Below are 16,952 nucleotides of genomic sequence, written 5' to 3' on the forward strand. Positions count from 1 at the left end.
CAAAAAAAAAAAAAAAAAAAAAAAAAAAAATTCCCAGTAATAAAGCAATAATAGAAAACTTTAACAATTTAAAATAAAATATACTACCCACTAGCTACTCTTTGAGAGAGGGATCCCAAACCCTGGGAAGCTGTATCTATTGCTGATTTCTACAGCTCACTAGTGACAGAGTGCTTGGAACTGTGAATGTACACGTGGAAGTTAGCAGAGGCCACCCCTCAGGGCTTCTCTCTGCTGCTTCTGGCTTTTTATTCTGCTTTTTTTCTGAAGGAAGTAAGATAAGGTCAAGAATACAAAACCCGGCCAGGCGCAGTGGCTGATTCCTGTAATCCCAGAACTTTGGGAGGCCGAGGCGGGTGGATAGCTTGAGGTCAGGAGTTTGAGACCAGGCTGGACAACATGGTGAAACCCTGTCTCTACTAAAAACACAAAAATTAGTTGGGGGTGGTGGTGGGCACCTGTAATCCCAGCTACTCAGGAGGCTGAGGCACAAGAATCGCTTGAACCTGGAAGGCAGAGGTTGCAATGAGACGAGATTGTGCCACTGGACTCCAGCCTGGGCGAGAGAACAAGACTCAGTATAAATAAATAAATAAATAAACAAACAAAACTCTTCTCCTCATCTCCATTACCTTTCTTTTAGCATGGCCCCAAATATTTGAGTGGTTGAATGCATGTGTTCTGGACTTAAAAGAGGATAATTCCCGTTTCTTTTTTCTCCTCGTCACTTGAAAAAAAGAAAAGAAAACGAAGAAAGCATTCACACCTACAAGAACTCTTCCAGTTTTTAGTTTTTTTTTTTTTTTCTCAGTATATTCAGTATTTCTCAACAGTCCTGAGAGGTAGGTACTATCTGATGGTGAGAAAACAGGCAGAGTGGTTACCACCTTGCACACGGCATGAAGAAACTGCAAAGCGTAGGAGCCAGGCCTCCTAAATCTCAATCCAGTGCTCCTTCCGTTCCGTTGGTCGTCGCTGCACACGTTTTCTCTTTTTACGTCTGGGTGAAGAAAGGGTGGGTCCCAGAAACATGAAAGCGATTTGGTTTTACAATGGAAAGGAACAGAGACAAATCTGCAGGGCTTTCGACTCTGTAACCATTCCCTCTAGCATTTCCGTGGGGATTGTGGGCGAAGAGGACAGGTCTGAGTTCCAGGGAGTAAGGACTAGCCCCCTCTTCCTTTCAGTGAATGCATGGTCTTTCTCCAAATACACACACACATAACACACACAACCGGTGGCCCCAGCCATGAGAGTTGGTCTTGATAGAAATGGTCTACTAGATTACTATAACAGGCTACTGGGGACCAGTTGTAGTTCAAAGACACGAGAGATGAGGCAGGGATTAAACAAACGACAACAACAATGAAGATTATTCAACCAGGAACGAAAATGAGGGTGGAGAAGATAGAAGGTGAAGACAGCGCAGGGTTGGGAGTAGAAAGACCACATTTTTGTGCTGGATGTGCAAGGATCACCGTGAGGAGAGTGAGGGCGGCTTTGACCTTTTGATGCTGAGTTAAACTGTAGATACAGATTTTCCATGTAAGTACTCTGTCATTTTCAGGTGGCAACCGGATAAACTTCAGGTGCCACCATGGAGCCAACAATCACCAGGAGAGAACAGGACAGGAAAGAAGGCTGGGACAGAAGGGTAGATGCACCTCTGCAAACGCACAGGTCTAGGAAAGAGGCACCTGCGCTGTCCCCTGGGGCTATCTCGTTTCAAAGTCACTTAAGTTTCTGTAGCTTATAAGCGGCTCCTGTCCTCCCAGCATCATGACACGGCTTTGCTGCAGACATCGAGGTGCTCGGAATGACCTTGGTGATCATCTTTAACCTCAAATTCCGGGTCCTGCATTGCCCATCTCCCGGGTCACTGCTGCTGACAAGGCTATTCTGCAGTTCTGGGTTATTCTACAGTCTTTCAAGAGGGCTTCCCCTAAATCTTCTCCCTAGGAATGCTTGGAAAGACGGGAGGAGCAGCCTCGAGGTTCCCATCGTTTACTCGGACACAGTGACAGCCCCCGCCATGGCTGCCCTACCACGGGGGCAAGGCTCCGCAGCAAAGTCCCGGGCTCGCTTCGGGGCGTGCGCCCGGGGTGTGCCGCGCCCTCGGGGCCAGTGTCCCGGGCGGGTTTCCGGGCCTCGGTAGCGCGGGAGGCGGCGGCGGCGCCGGCTGGCAGGCTGATGATGATGATGCTCTGTGCTCGCAGCCGTTGGGAGGCAGCGTGAGCCTGAGAGAGCCCAGAGCAGCCGCGGTGGCCCCGCTGGAGCGCAGCCTCCTCCCGCTCCCATAATGCACAGGGCGGCGGCGGCGGCGGCGGCGGCAGCATCGCGGGCCGCCGAGGTGGCTGCTGCTGCGGCGGCGGCGGCGACCCCCAGGACCCCGGGCAGGTGGAGCGCTCGCGGCTGCTCGCCGCGAGCCCGGGAGTGATGGCTAGGCCCCCGCGGGCCGCCAGCGCCTGAGGCGCCCCGCCCCGCCCGGCCCCGCCCGGCCCTGCCCTGCTCCCCGCCGGCGGCTGCGGGCGCTTCCTAGTCCGCGCGGACGGCCGCCCAGGCGAGGTGCGGCCTCCGCACAGGCGGGGGGCGTAGGCGCGCGGAGCCCGCCATGGCTGCGTCGGAGCTCTACACAAAGGTAAGGCGCCCGGTGGCCGGCGTCGAGGACTGGGGCTTCGCGGCCCTCGCCGCCAGCTGTCAGGCTGGGGAGGGGGCGGGAGCGGCGGGGCCAGCGCCACCCCCTTTAGCGCTTCAGAACCCTCGGCCCTACCCGCCGGTCGCCCGCTGCCGCACTTTCCTCTTTCGGGCGAGATGGTTAAGGCGGCGGAGGGAGGCCCGCCTCGGGGGTCTCCCAGGCTCCTGCCGCGCTGCTGGAGCTGGGGGCAGAGCGGGCTTCCGAGTGGAAAAGGGGCCCATGTGGATTTAGCAGGGCGGGCGTGCCTCCCCTCCTGCTTGGCTTTGGAAAATTCCCGGCGGGTGGGAGATGCTTGCTCCGGTAGATCGGATGGTTTCTCTCATGGGGACACGCGCTTAAAATAACGTCCTGTGTTGGTATGCAGTGCTGCTTGTACCGCCAGCCAGCCTTTCTGTGAGGTTATTTTGAATCCTGCAAACGGTGGCCGTATCACCTTTAGCTCCCCGGTTTAGCTGCGCTGGGGGTGGCGATCCCCGGAGAAAGAGGTTGCCGGATGAACGCGAGCTGATTCACCGACTGGGAGGGTCGGTACTCATTTGTCGCTGGGAGTTTGCAACCTGCGTGTAATCCCGCAGAGCCTTGTTAGGCTCCATGTCTTCACATACTCTGGGGCAAACCTTTCCCTTCTGGGTTTGATTTAAGGGAAGTGGCAGTCTTTTCTTAGACTGACATCGATATTCTCGGGGTCTGGCAATCTCTGAATGACCTATTATGGAGAACTGTCACTTGAGTGCTATGCAGATTTGTGATGACCTTTGTGAATATATGTAATCATGGCATTTTATACTCTACACCCATGTGTAGGTAGATATTTTGCCAACTATTGATTACTTCTACATGCAGTTAGTAGAGTTGCCTTTTCACATTAGCATTTGCAATAGAATTTTCATTTAGGGTCCTGTAATCACTGGAATCATTGTTTCCAAATGTGACTCAAGTCCAGGGCCCAAGTTGCAGTGTGTTTTACAGAGGAAAGAAGTCTGGACTGGATATCGAGAGACCTGAATTCAAGCCGGGACCTTTTCACTTACTCACTGTGACCTTGGACAAGTCACTTAACATTTCTGGTTCGATTTCCTCATGAGTAAATAGAGTTAATTATACTTGCCTTTCATCCCTTACAAGCTGTTCTGATAATTAAACTTAATAATAGTTGTGAAAGCTTTTTGTAATCTATGAATTTCTCTGCAAATATGAGATATATGATTAATTTCTTCAACCATGAAATGAGGAACTTGCATGAAACATTCTTTGAGACCTCTTTCTTTCTAGTTTTAGGTTTAAGGGCTGTCCAATTGGAACTTCTCTCTCAACCTGGTAATTTCTTTAGGCATTGCAGATCTCTAATGTATGAACGAATGCAATTGGAAACTGATTAAAAGTAACTTGACAGACACTTAATATGGTGCTTACTATGTGCCAGGTACTGTTTTAAGCGTTTTAAAAATATAAACTCATAATCCTTATAAGGAACTTATGAGGTTGATATTAAGAAATATCAAAATCATTTTCACGTGAAGAGATAATCAGTCTGTAAACATTCCTTGGTTACTTTGTGTAGCCCCTGCCCTCCACTTCTACATCAAGTTTGTCCAACCCGCAGCCCGTGGGCCACATCCAGGCCCAGGACCGCTTTGAATGTGCCCCAACACAAATTCGTAAACTTTCTTAAAACTTGAGATTTTTTTTTTTTTGCAATTTTTTTTAAGCTCAATATTTATCATTAATGTATTTTAAATGTGGCCAAACACAGTTCTTCCGATGTGGCCCAGGGAAGCCAAAAGATTGGACACCCCCCATTGTATATGGTGAGCAGTCATCTTTGAGCCACCTAATAGTAGGCTGCTTGACTAGAGACTGATTGGATAATAAATTGTTGTTGGATTTGAACGCTTTTTCCCCCCAAGATGATTTGAGAGAAAAAATGGAAAAGATGTTATGATTTGTAAATGGTAAAGTTTTGGGCTTCTGTCACAGCTTTATCACAATCTATTTTAAAATTTACCTTTTAACAGCCTGAGAAACATAGTGAGACCCGGTCTCTACAAAAAATTTAAAAATTAGGCTGGTCACAATGGCTCACGCCTGTAATCCCAACATGTTGCCGAGGTGGGTGGATCACCTGAGGTCAGGAGTTCGAGACCATCTTGACCAACTTGGCAAAACCCTGTCTCTACTAAAAATAGAAAATTAGCTGGTGGCGCATGCCTGTAATCCCAGCTACTCAGGAGGCTGAGGCAGGAGAATCTCTTGAACCTGGAAGGCGGAGGTTGCAGTGAACAGAGGTTGCGCATTGCACTTGAGCCTGGGCAGCAAGAGGGAAACTCGGTCTCAAAAAAAAAAAAAAATTAAAAAATGAACTGGGCGTGGTAGTCGTGCCCGTGGTCCCAGCTACTCAAGAGCTGAGGCAGGAGGATCAATCAGCTGAGGCAGGAAGACCGCTTGAGCCTGGGAGGTTGAGGCTGCAGTGAGCCATGATTGTGCCACTGCACTCCATTCTGGGCAAAAGAGCAAGAACATGTCTCAAAAAAAAAAATTTTTTTTTTAACCTCTTTGTCATTTTAAAACAGAATGGCTAAGAGATCAAGACTGAAGTTGGGGTTTACACTGCCTTTTTCTAAATACACTTATGCCTAATTAATAGTCTGGTTACTTGGTTGGTTGTTGGCTAATTCTTTTTGTGAATGGGCTTTAGCTTAATGGCAAGCGGAAATAGTTAGCAGGCATCCTGTGTGCCAGGTACTTTGCTTAATATTTAGAGGATCTAACAGTGAACAAGATACAGTCCTTTCCCTCAACGTGCTCACAGTCTGCTTCTTACATTCTTGATCCACTTTGAATCTATAGGGACATAAATAACTTTATTAGTAGAAGTTAGGGAATGGGTTGGGACATGGGGAAGATTGGGCTGATTCCAGGAATAAAAGCTACTATTGTAATTACTAGAGGAATAGGAAAATCATTAGAAGTATTATCAGTGGATAAGCACAAGGATCTTCCCCTTGCAGAGGGTTATAGGAAGGAAGTTCTAAGATAGATTACAAGGAAAGATGTATTAGTGACATGCCATAATTATGGTATTTAACATTGTGGTTAAATCTGAAAAGTACCCTTTAAAAAAATGTCATTCAGATCTTAAGGGCAGATTTTGATGTGTGATACAGATCAGTTCCTATTACAGTGAAGGACAAGAGACTGTTCAGTTTCTTCTTTTTAGCCAGAATGATAATGGTTTTGTCACAGCAATTTAACAAGGCTTCCATTTTGTCAAAATTTCCTGCAGTATAAACATTTTGAGGGCAATAGCTAGGTTCTTGGGATACATTTCTGGAAACTAGTATTTTGGTTAAAACATGTTTTGTTGATTTTTAAAAATAACAGCTTTATTGAAATATGAGTCTTATACCATATAATTCACCATTTAAAGTGTACTATTCAATGGTTTTTGGTTTATTCACACAGTAGTATGTTGATTTGTTTGTGGGTCAACCTGCCTTACTCCCAAAAGAATTGAAGGAAACTATGATATCTCATTGCTTCTGATTTTGAAAATATTTGCTAGTCTTGACTTGTCAGTGGATATTTATATCATACATCACCCATAGGTGCTTTTGGTAACTAGAAGCAATTCTACATTTGTGGAGTGGGGTTTGTCAGTTAGACCTAGAAGGATTACTGGCAGCATTATAATGAATGGCATGCTATTCCTCCTCTCATCATGTTCCCAGACACCGTGGATAGCACCATAAATGCTGTAGAATGGTCAAGATTACCTGAAGCGGTTTTTTTTTTTTTTTAATTTTTTTTTATTTGTTTTTTTGAGACAGGGTCTCACTATGTCACCCAGGCTGGAGTGCAGTGAAAGTGAACATGGCTCACTGTAGCCTTTAACTCCTGGGTTCAAGCTATCCTCCCACCTCAGCCTCAAGAGTAGCTGGGACCACAGTTATGCACCCAGCTAATTTTTAAATTTCTTCTAGAGATGGTCTCAGTATGTTGCCCAGGCTGGTCTTAAACTCCTGGACTCAAGTGATCCTCCTGCTTCCACCTCCCATAGTGTGGGATTACAGGCATGAGCCCCCCACATCCAGCCTATTTATTTATTTATTTATTTATTTAGAGTCAGGGTCTTGCTCTGTTGTCCAGGCTGGAGTCCAGTGGTGTGAACATGGTTCACTGCAGTATCGACCTCCCAGGCGCAAGCCATCCTCCCACCTCACCTTCCCGGGTAGCTGAATCTACAGGCATGTGCTACCACACCCAGCTAATTTTTGTACTTTTTATAGAGACAGGGTCTTGCTATGTTGCCCAGGCTGGTCTCTAACTCCTCAGCTCAAGTGATCCTCCTGCCTCGGCCACCCAAAGTGTTGAGATTACAGACATGAGCCACCATGCCTGGCTTATTTTTAATTTTAAAAAAGTTTAAATTTTTTTGTTTACTTTTCTGTTTTGTTTTTACCTGAAGCTGTTTGATTAGGAGGTTCCCATGTGTACTAAGATGCTGAGTATTGTAACAGTGCAAAGACAATCTAAAATTCCACATTTGCAAAGCATGTTAACTTGCCTAGATGAAACTGCTCTTAAGGTTGGTAGATTGTATATGTGTAACTTTCGATTCCCAACATATCCTCTCATATGTACAGGAGCCACATGGCCTAGATTTTTTCTGGGATAGATCCACTTTTATATTCTATGGCACTGTCTCTTCAAACTATTGATCCTGGAAATTCTAATATTTTGATGTTGAGACTGTATTTCTCAGACTGCTTTCAACATCTTAAAGAGGAACAGAAATCTCATCTCTGATCATTGTGCCCTGACTCGGAGTTTGGCAAGGACGTTAGCTGTCCTCAAGTCTCCTGTCACGCCCTTTCCATTTGAATTTCCTCCTGGTGTTCCTAGGCCTGTTAAAGGCATTGCTGTTCTCCTAGTTCCTCAGCTTGGAAACCTCCATATCTTTTTTTCTTGTCTTTCACATTCGACTTTTTCTATATCAGTTCTAATTTCAATTGACATCCAGCTGATAGCTCAGATTTGGAACTTCCACTAGTACTCTTTTTCTCTATCTTAATGTCCCAAACATGTTTCTGTCTTAATTATGGTTACTGTATCTGTGTATATGTTTACCACTCCCAGCATACTGTAAGCCTCCTGAGATGCTGTTTTGTTTACCTCCTGTAGAGCCTAGCACAGTGTCTTACACAGAATAGCTGCTCATTGAATATTTGTTGAATGAATACTTAAACAGGGGAGGGATGTAATGAAAATAATGGTTTGGCATGATTAGTCCACTTGTAGGGACGAAGCAGGGTATAAAGATGTGGTTAAACAAGTAAACACATTTTCAGGCATGTTGAACAGGATGAGTAATATAACTGGGAGCCAGGGAGACCAGGAAACTTTCAGGAAACAAAGTGTGAAGTGATGAAGGTCTGGTGGACTGAGGCAGGGGCAGAAGGTGTGGGAAAGAAGAGGACAAATTTGAGAGACAGGTCTCTCCGAGATGGATTACATATAGGATGGGAAGGAGCAGGAGTAGGTTGAAATAATACCAGTAGCTCCAGCCTTGGAAACTGAAAGTTAATTCCTGTTTCATCACAAATTTTGATTTCCTCTGTGGAACTTGAATCTTACTTCTTAAGAAATACTTCTTTACACAGCTTGACAAAACAAAATGCCCATTGTTTCCCCTTGAAATTTGTTACTGTTTCTTGAAGTGTGAAAGTTTCGTGTATTGCCCAGAAACGATTACAGAGAGGTTCTGATTCTAATGAGAATTGCTGCTGTCACATAGTTTAAATCTTACTGGTACTTCTAGCTTTTTTTTTTTTTTATTAATGAAAGAGAACTGGAGGAAGGTTTATGAATGGGCTTCCAGGGATTTAACAACAGCCTCAGGGGAGGGGTGACAGGGAATGTGTAGGGGAGAATGTGGGAGGGGAGAGATGATCTGCCTTACTTCTTACCTCAGAAGGTAATTTAGTTTCTCTGTTTTTCGTTTTATGATGAATTTTGCCTCCATTGGGAGAATTCAGGAGTACGTGGTCCACTAGAGGATAGACTTGGTTGTATTTGTCTTCACTTCAGGCAATTCCCAGTGAAGTACGAGGTACTGCTGGAAGTATAAACTTCTGACTGATCTATGGAGTAAGGTCTGGCCATAGGCAAAATATTACGTGAGCAATTCCACTTCTTCCACCCCACCCGAAGGCATGTCCTCCATCCTACAGTGGTCTTCCTAGACTTGTCCTCTTTGTCTTCCTGGGGAGTTTGTCCTTTCCTCCCCAGCACCACCCCACTCCCAATCTTGCATCAACTTTATTGAGGTATAATATACATGTAAAGTCCCTCATTTTAAGTGTACAGTTTGATGAGTTTTGACATATATTCTGTCATGTAACCACCACCACAAACAAGATGCAGAACATTTCCGTCACCCCTAAAGTTCCCTTGTGCTTAGTCTCTTATCTTCTCCAACATCTTCAAGGAGTTTACTGGAGTTATGCTTGCTCATAAGGGCAGAAGGAAGTTTTTTCTTTTTGGTTTTTCGGAAATGAATGCTATGGTTCCACCTTAGCCCAACCAACAGAGATACTACAAAGGCTTGGCATTGGGGGTCATGGCTGTGGAGTTTCATTTTCAGTGGGAGGCGGAAGTGGATGTAAAAGGAGTTTAAATGACTTTTGTTTAACCTTTCGTTCACACACTGACCACTTTGCCTTTATTAATGATGTCTGCCTTTGATGCCTTCTGAAATGCCCTTTGGTTAATTTTGCCCTTTAACAGTTCCTCTTCCCCATCTGTCTTGGTTGTAACGTCAGTCTGAGTTTGTGCTGATACAACCTAAACTTTGCAGAAACTTATCCCTGGCTTCTTCATGCCTCAGGCATTCTCCATTTCTCTTCTAAGCCCTCCTCACTTGGAATTCTTTTTAACTAGCAGACATTAGCATTAAGTATCTCCCTGTACAGCAAAGGTTTTTGCCAATTGTAAAACTTAGGGATGATGTAATTATTTTTTGATTTCAAAATAATGATTCTAAATTTGATTGAAATCAAGGGAGAAGTGCATTGTACATAATGCACTAAGTATTCATGAATGTTCGTGAGGACCATGTGTCTACCTCCTTTGGCCTAATATATTACTGTGGCCAAAAATGTGGGCAAGATGCTGGACTTGAGGGAGACTGCATGCACAAAAAAGATAGGTTTTTGTCCATCTTTTGTCACATATACAAAAACATATAGTCCTGGCCAGGAATCCTGCATGTGTGGTTGGGGTTTCTACTTCTTGATAAATATACCGGAAACCAGAGAAATTTCAGAATAGGAGAAGTAAAATGAGCAGGGCAGTGAAGAGGCTAGACAGATTAAAAGTGTAGAACTCTCTAGTTTAGAAAGATGAAGGTGAGCTGGGAATACAGTAGAGTGGTTTTTTTTTGTTTTTGAGATGGAGTCTCACTCTGTCACCCAGGCTGGAGTGCAGTGGCACCATCTCGGCTCACTTCAACCTCCCCCTCCTGGGTTCAAGCGATTCTTCTGCCTCAGCCTCCCAAGTAGCTGGGACTACAGGTATGTGCCACCACCCCTGGCTAATTTTTGTATTTTTAGTAGCGATGGGGCTTCACAATATTGGTCAGGCTGGTCTCGAACTCCTGACCACGTGATCCACCTGCCTCGGCCTCCCAAAGTGCTGGGATTACTGGCATGAGCCACCGTGCCCAGCCCTACAGTATACTATTTGACATCCAGAATAGTGGAAGTTTGTAACATCAAATCTCAGTTTAGTAGGGATATGTTTTAGATCTTGAAACAAATCAATATATGCCATTTTAAATGAATTTCTACTTTCAACTTTAAGTTTTACATTTCTGAAAGTCATTACCTCAAGTTATGATATTAGCTGAGATACAGGATGTAAATAGAGAGGGCCTGGGTAATTTATGGATGAGAGATTTGGCACACTGACTTACCAAACCTCTCTTTAACAGTGTCAATCAGTTTACCAGCCATAGCTGTTGTAGTTGGAAGAAACAGAAACCCAACTCAAGCCAAAAAGGAGTTTATTTGCTCATGTGACTTAAAAATCTAGGCATGGCTGGAATCAAGGCTCAGACATGGTCTTTGGGGCTCTCTTCACTGACTTTCACATGCTGTCTGACATTGGTTTCATCCTCAGGACAGCTCTTTTTAGGGGTGAAAAGATGGTCAGTGGCACCTGTAGATCACGTGATCTTACAGCACTGGGGCTGGAGGAAGAGAGCCTAAGAGAGGAATTCTGGTCACGTGCCTTCTTTCACTGTGGCCTCTAGGCAGTAGGAGAGGAGCACCATGAGTGGTCCAGTCTGTGCTCACCCCAGAGGCCTGGGGGAGGACAGCGCACCGTGATTGATAGTTTCACTCCAACCTCATAGGATGGCTGTGAGCTATTCGCCATTGGAAGGAAAAGTGCTAGGTAGACAAAATAAACAACTACCCTCAGTGCCTGTCGGCTATGAATAGGTCACCGAAAATGATAGTCATTGAATTCTACCCCTTCTTTTCTGATCTTTGAGCAGAAGAATGGGAGATTTTTCTTGACCAGGGGACATTAGGTGTCTTTCCCCTACAGAATTATTTTGGATTGAAAAATAAAAGCCAGGCCAGGTGCGGTGGCTCACGCCTGTAATCCCAGCGCTTTGGGAGGCCAAGGCAGGCAGATCACGAGGTCAGGAGCTTGAGACCAGCCTGGCTAACATGGTGAAATTTTCCACTAAAAATACAAAAATTAGCCGGGCATGGTGGCATGTGCCTGTAATCCCAGCTACTCGGGAGGCTGAGGCAGGAGATTTGCTTGAGCCCGGGAAGCAGAATTGTGCAAAATTTCTTTTTGTCTGTCCGTCATCCCTTGTTCATGTCTGGTGGTAGTCTGTCTTCTGTTCTCTTCCTCCCACCTGTTCATCTTCTTTATCCCCCTACTATTTAATTTTATCTACCCACCCCTTCTGCCCTGTTGTGATTTGTTATAACCAAGTATGTATACACCCTACTCCTATAATGGAATAAAATAGGTTACTAAAGAGTGAATCTTTTGCCGGGCGCGGTGGCTCATGCCTGTAATCCCAGCACTTTGGGAGGCCCAGGCAGGCAGATCACGAGGTTAGGAGATTGAGACCATCCTAGCTAACACAGTGAAACCCCGTCTCTACCAAAAATACAAAAAAATTAGCCGGGCGTGGTGGCGGGCGCCTGTAGTCGCAGCTACTGGCGAGGCTGAGGCAGGAGAATGGGGTGAACCCAGGAGGCGGCGGAGCTTGCAGTGAGCAGAGATCGCGCCACTGCACTCCAGCCTGGGCGACAGAGCGAGACTCCGTCTCAAAATAAATAAATAAATAAATAAATAAATAAATAAATAAATAAATAGTGAATCTTTTCTTCATAACTTAGATTGAGGAGAGAACTTCATTTTTGCTTTTGCTTTATTACCACTCCCTGATCTGACATCACAAAGTAATTTTTTACAAGTTTGCATAAATCATTTTCTGTGTATGTGTGTTTCAAACAAACACTTTTGTGTTAGACTAGTTAGACTAGACTAGTTCAACCTTAGTTTTTTAGCTTACCATACTGGTCTACATTACAGTAAGATGACTGGATATTCCTTTAAAGATATGATCTCACCTTAAAACATTTTTCTGCCAGTACTTAAACAACTTTTACACAGGGTTGGTCTCTCTATGCTTAAACTTAGAAAAAAAAAATCTTACTTCTAGTTTGATAAGCAGCATGGTTGGGTTGGGAGCAGAATTTTCTGGAGACGTTGTCTGTAAAATTGGGAAATGTATATCTTAATAATAAGGAATTTTGGTCCATAACCTAGATTAAATTTTCATAAAGTCAGAATGTGCATTTCTTATTTTAGAAATGAAAAAGTTAAGCCCCTTAGAGTTACTATTACTATTGCATTTAAGTATGAGTATACTGTTTATACTAATATTTTTCATCCTCGACCAAAATTTCTCAACCTCTGCACCACTGATAGTAGGCTAGATAATTCTTTTTTTTTTTTTGTGGGAGGGGTGGCTCTCCTGTGTATTGTAGTATGTTTAGTCAAATCTCTGACCTTTATCTACGAGATCCAGTAGCACCCAACATCCCTAGTTGTGACAACCAATATTGCCTACAGACATTGCTGGATATCTCTTGGGGTGGTGGGGATGGGGGAGAATCACACATACCCTTGAAACCACTAAACTAGATGATAAGCCTTCAACTAGGGTAAGAACAAGTAGGAAGAAGTTAATTGGGAAATTAGGATTAACGGGGAAAACTTTTTTAAAAAGTTGATTTATAAGCATTATTTTTCTGCTTATAGAAGTGATGCCTTGTAGCTAATCTGGATGATTTGAATAATACAGAACATATAAAGGAAGAAAGTTAAAATAAACTAATTATGCCACCTAGAAATAATCATTGTCAACTATTGATTTTAAGTCTTTTGTCTATATTCACAAGTGGTAATGATTTTTAAACTTAATATGTATTGTGAGAATTTATATCAATAAATATTCATTGAAAAAATGTATCTGTGTATGTATGTTTTGAGACGAAGTTTCGCTCTTGTTGCCCAGGCTGGAGCGCATTGGCGCGATCTCAGCTCACTGCAACCTCTGCCTCCCAGGTTCAAGTAATACTCCGGCCTCAGCCTCTGGAGTAGCTAGGATTACAGGTGCCCGGTGTAGCTGGGATTACAAGCGCCTGCCACCATGCCTGGCTAAGTTGTATTTTTAGTAAAGACGGGGTTTCACCATGTTGGCTAGGCTGCTGTTGAACTCCTGACCTCAGGTGATCTGCCCACCCCAGTTTCCCAAAGTGCTGGGATTACGGGTGTGAGCCACTGTGCCCAGCCCATTGAAAATATTTTTAATGGCAGCATAATATTCGATCATCTGGGTATACCAAAATGTATTTACTGCTGGGCATTTTTCACTAATGGAAGTGATATGGTATGGTGAGCATCTTTGTTCATAAATCTGCTTAGTCAGTTTTAGTTAATTATAGAATTCAAGTCTCCCTAGCAATAATTAGCATTTGTATTTATGCAGGATAGGGCATTCACATTCACTTCATTTTAAAAATAGCACTCTTTACGTGCATTGCCTGAGGGATAGGGTGACCAGATGTCCCACTTCTAGAAGCTGCTTTCTGCCTTTTAATATCTTTATTCTGTTTTGAGAAATTTTCTTAGACTAGAAACATATAAGTTCATTTCAAAAATTTAACCTTTTGGAAATTGAGACTGCTTCTTTTTCTGACCATTGTCATTATTGTTGGTTTTATTCACTCTGTTTCTTGATCTTGGATGAATCTGTGCCAGAGAGAATAATTGAACTAGAAAGAATTTTAAAAAGAGAAAAAATATGAAGCTTCTGAATTACTATACATGATATAATTTTAGTTTAAAAATTACCTGATAATATGTTATCAGGACATTGTAGACATGTCCTCCTAATTAGAACAATTTAACAGTGTCTGGAGGAGGCTATGCATTTGCCTTTGGGGACAGTTGAGAACCTGAGAGTCCTTCAGCATCAACTGCCTGCTTTGTAAAACAATTAGAGTGGAGCAAAATATGCCCAATGCTAAAGGAGTGCCCTAGAATGGAATCTTTATAGCAGTCAGAAAGTGTTTTGGGATTACTGAGGCCTTTGGGTCATTGCTGTGCGTAGCAGCCCTTCCAAAGGACTAGGATCACGGCAGTAGCCACAGACTCGGACAGGGGTTGATTGTGTGGAGCCTTAGACATTAAAGGCATAGGAAACTGAGTTGAAAGCCTTAGCAGCCTTGGAAGTTGCTTTTCTTCCTCCACTAAAACCTTGATTTTTTTTTAACCTTATATAGTTATTACTTGTTTTCTTCTAAAAACTGTGGCTCAGTCAAATGTGTGGTTCCATGGCAGTAAATTATCAAGTAATAGTGATTAATATTTACTGAGACTTTACTGTAGGCCAGATGCTATTCTGAGGGCTTTGTTGCAACTGTTTCCTTCCTTGCTTTCCACCCCTCTCAGGGTCCTGAAAGGAGGCAGTACATCACAGAAGTCAAGGGTGTGGAATCCACACCTAGATACTGGATCTTGGTTTGAATCCTGGTTTTGCTATTCACTTTCTCTGTGTCCTTAAGCCACTTAACCTCTTTATGCTTCAATTTCCTTATCTTTATAGTGATGACAATAAAACCTACCTTATGTGGTTTTAATGATGACTAAGTTATAATATATTAAGAAATGCTTAGAATAGTGACCGGTATTTAGTAAATTCTTTTTTTTTTTGTTTTTGAGATGGAGTCTTGCTCTGTCGCCCAGGCTGGAGCGCGCAGTGGCGCGATCTCGGCTCACTGCAAGCTCCGCCTCCCGAGTAGCTGGGACTACAGGCGCCCACCACCACGCCCGGCTAATTTTTTGTAGTTTTAGTAGAGACGGGGTTTCACCGTGTTAGCCAGGATGGTCTCAATCTCCTGACCTCGTGCCCCCTCCTCGGCCTCCCAAAGTGCTGGGATTACAGGCGTGAGCCACTGCACCCGGCCGGTATTTAGTAAATTCTTACAAGTATTAGTTATTACTGTTGTTGCTGTTACAGCTGTCATTCTCTTTTCTCTCTGTCTGCTTTCTTGTCTTCATAAGCTCACTTACCTCCTATTGCACCTTAGATATTGATGTTCCTGGGCTCTGTACTTGACCTACACTCCCTCCCACTGTGGCCTGATCCAATCCTGAAGAGTCAGGTGCCAGCCCTGTGCTGATGACTTCCAAACCTGTTTCCAGTCTGCTTGCTCTCTCTACAAACCTAGATCCCTACGGACAACTGCCTTGTGGACATCTTCACAAGCACCCCAAACCCAGCATATTCAAAATCGATTGTCATCTCCTTTCTCCTTCTTCATACTACTCTACCTGATTTAATTTCTCTGTGTCTTAGTTTCTTCATCTATATGATGGGATAATACTTACTTCATAGGGTTGTTATGAGGATTAAATGAGATAGTTCATGGGAAGAACTTAGCATAATGCCTGGCACATATTTAAGAAATGTTAGCTACTGTAATTGTTGTTGTTATTTCTTTTTCCTGTCTGGTGAATGACATCAATATCCCTCCAATAACCCAAACACAAAACTTAGAAATAGTCTTGATTTACATTCCCCTGCACCCCTGCACCCCACCTAATCAGTTATTTCCTAGTACTGTTGCTGCTTTATTTGGGGCCCTTATCTTTTTTTTTTTTTTTTTCTTGAGACAGGGTCTTGCTCTGTTGCTCAGGCTGGAGTGCAGTGACGTGATCATAGCTCACTGCAGTCTCAACCTTGTGAGCTAAGTAATCCTGCCTCAGTCCCCCAAGTAGCTGGCACTATAGTAACTGCATACCACCACACCTAGCTAATTTTTTGTTTTTTGGAAACAGGGTCTCACTCTGTTGCCCAGGCTGGTCTCGAACTACTGGGCTTAAGTGATCCTCCCACCTTGGCCTCCCGAAGTGTGAGATTAGAGGCATGAGCAACCATGCTTGGCTTGGTCCCTTATTCTTTCCTGGTTCCTGAAACAGCTTCCTAAGCAATCTTTGGTCTTACTTTCTATAATCTTTTTTTTTTCATTCTGTTACTAGTGAGATCTTTGTAATGCACATATCTGATCATGCCACTACCTGGCTTGAAATTCCTTTATGATTCCCTGTAGGATTTTGTCCTGAAAATAAATTTGTTAGTGTAATGCTTCCTGAACTTTGGTGTCCATCTGAATTACTAGGAATCTTGTTAAAGGGAAGGTTCTGACTCAGTAGGTCTGTGGTGGGGCATGAGACTGCATTTCTGACAACTCCCAGGTGATGCCTGTGTTGCTGAATTGAGAACCACACCTTGAGCAGTGAGGCTGTAATACACAGGCTCTGCATGACCTGCCTTCGCCCTAGGCCTGCCTCATCTCTCCTGTTTCCCTCCTGGCATTCAGTCTTTATTTTAAGTCAGGAGCTTGCCAACTTTGCCTTCTTCTGATTTCCACCATTCCCCTTCTTTATAAAGAATTATTTTCTTTTAATAAAATAATTATTCCTTTTTTTTTTTTTTTGAGACAGAGTTTTGCTTTTGTTGCCCAGGCTGGAGTGCAGTGGTGCCATCTCGGCTCACCACAACCTCCGCCTCCCGGGTTCAAGCTATTCTGCCTCAGCCTCCCCAGTAGCTGGGATTATAGGCACAGGGCACCACGCCCTGCTAATTTTTGTATTTTTC

The 16,952-nt window shown here is 43.8% G+C and overlaps 1 protein-coding gene across 9 annotated transcripts in view; it reads left to right on the plus strand.

Annotated features, from left to right (window-relative positions):
• Positions 1 to 2,299: 2,299 nt before the first annotated feature.
• The window catches only part of MYO5A (myosin VA), a 218,209-nt gene continuing 203,556 nt past the window's right edge, over positions 2,300 to 16,952 (plus strand). For 7 of the 9 annotated variants that reach the window (XM_023227137.3, XM_023227141.3, XM_023227144.3 and 4 more), the window contains exon 1: positions 2,544 to 2,638. In XM_023227137.3, the coding sequence (XP_023082905.2) occupies positions 2,612 to 2,638 (27 nt within the window). In that variant the 5' untranslated portion in view covers positions 2,544 to 2,611. Of the gene's footprint in view, positions 2,639 to 16,952 lie in introns of all 9 variants that reach the window. The other 2 variants (XM_023227136.3, XM_023227138.2) reach the window with 2 other exon arrangements.

Source organism: Piliocolobus tephrosceles, chromosome 6 (genome assembly GCF_002776525.5).
Source record: "Piliocolobus tephrosceles isolate RC106 chromosome 6, ASM277652v3, whole genome shotgun sequence".
Lineage (NCBI taxonomy): Eukaryota > Metazoa > Chordata > Mammalia > Primates > Cercopithecidae > Piliocolobus > Piliocolobus tephrosceles.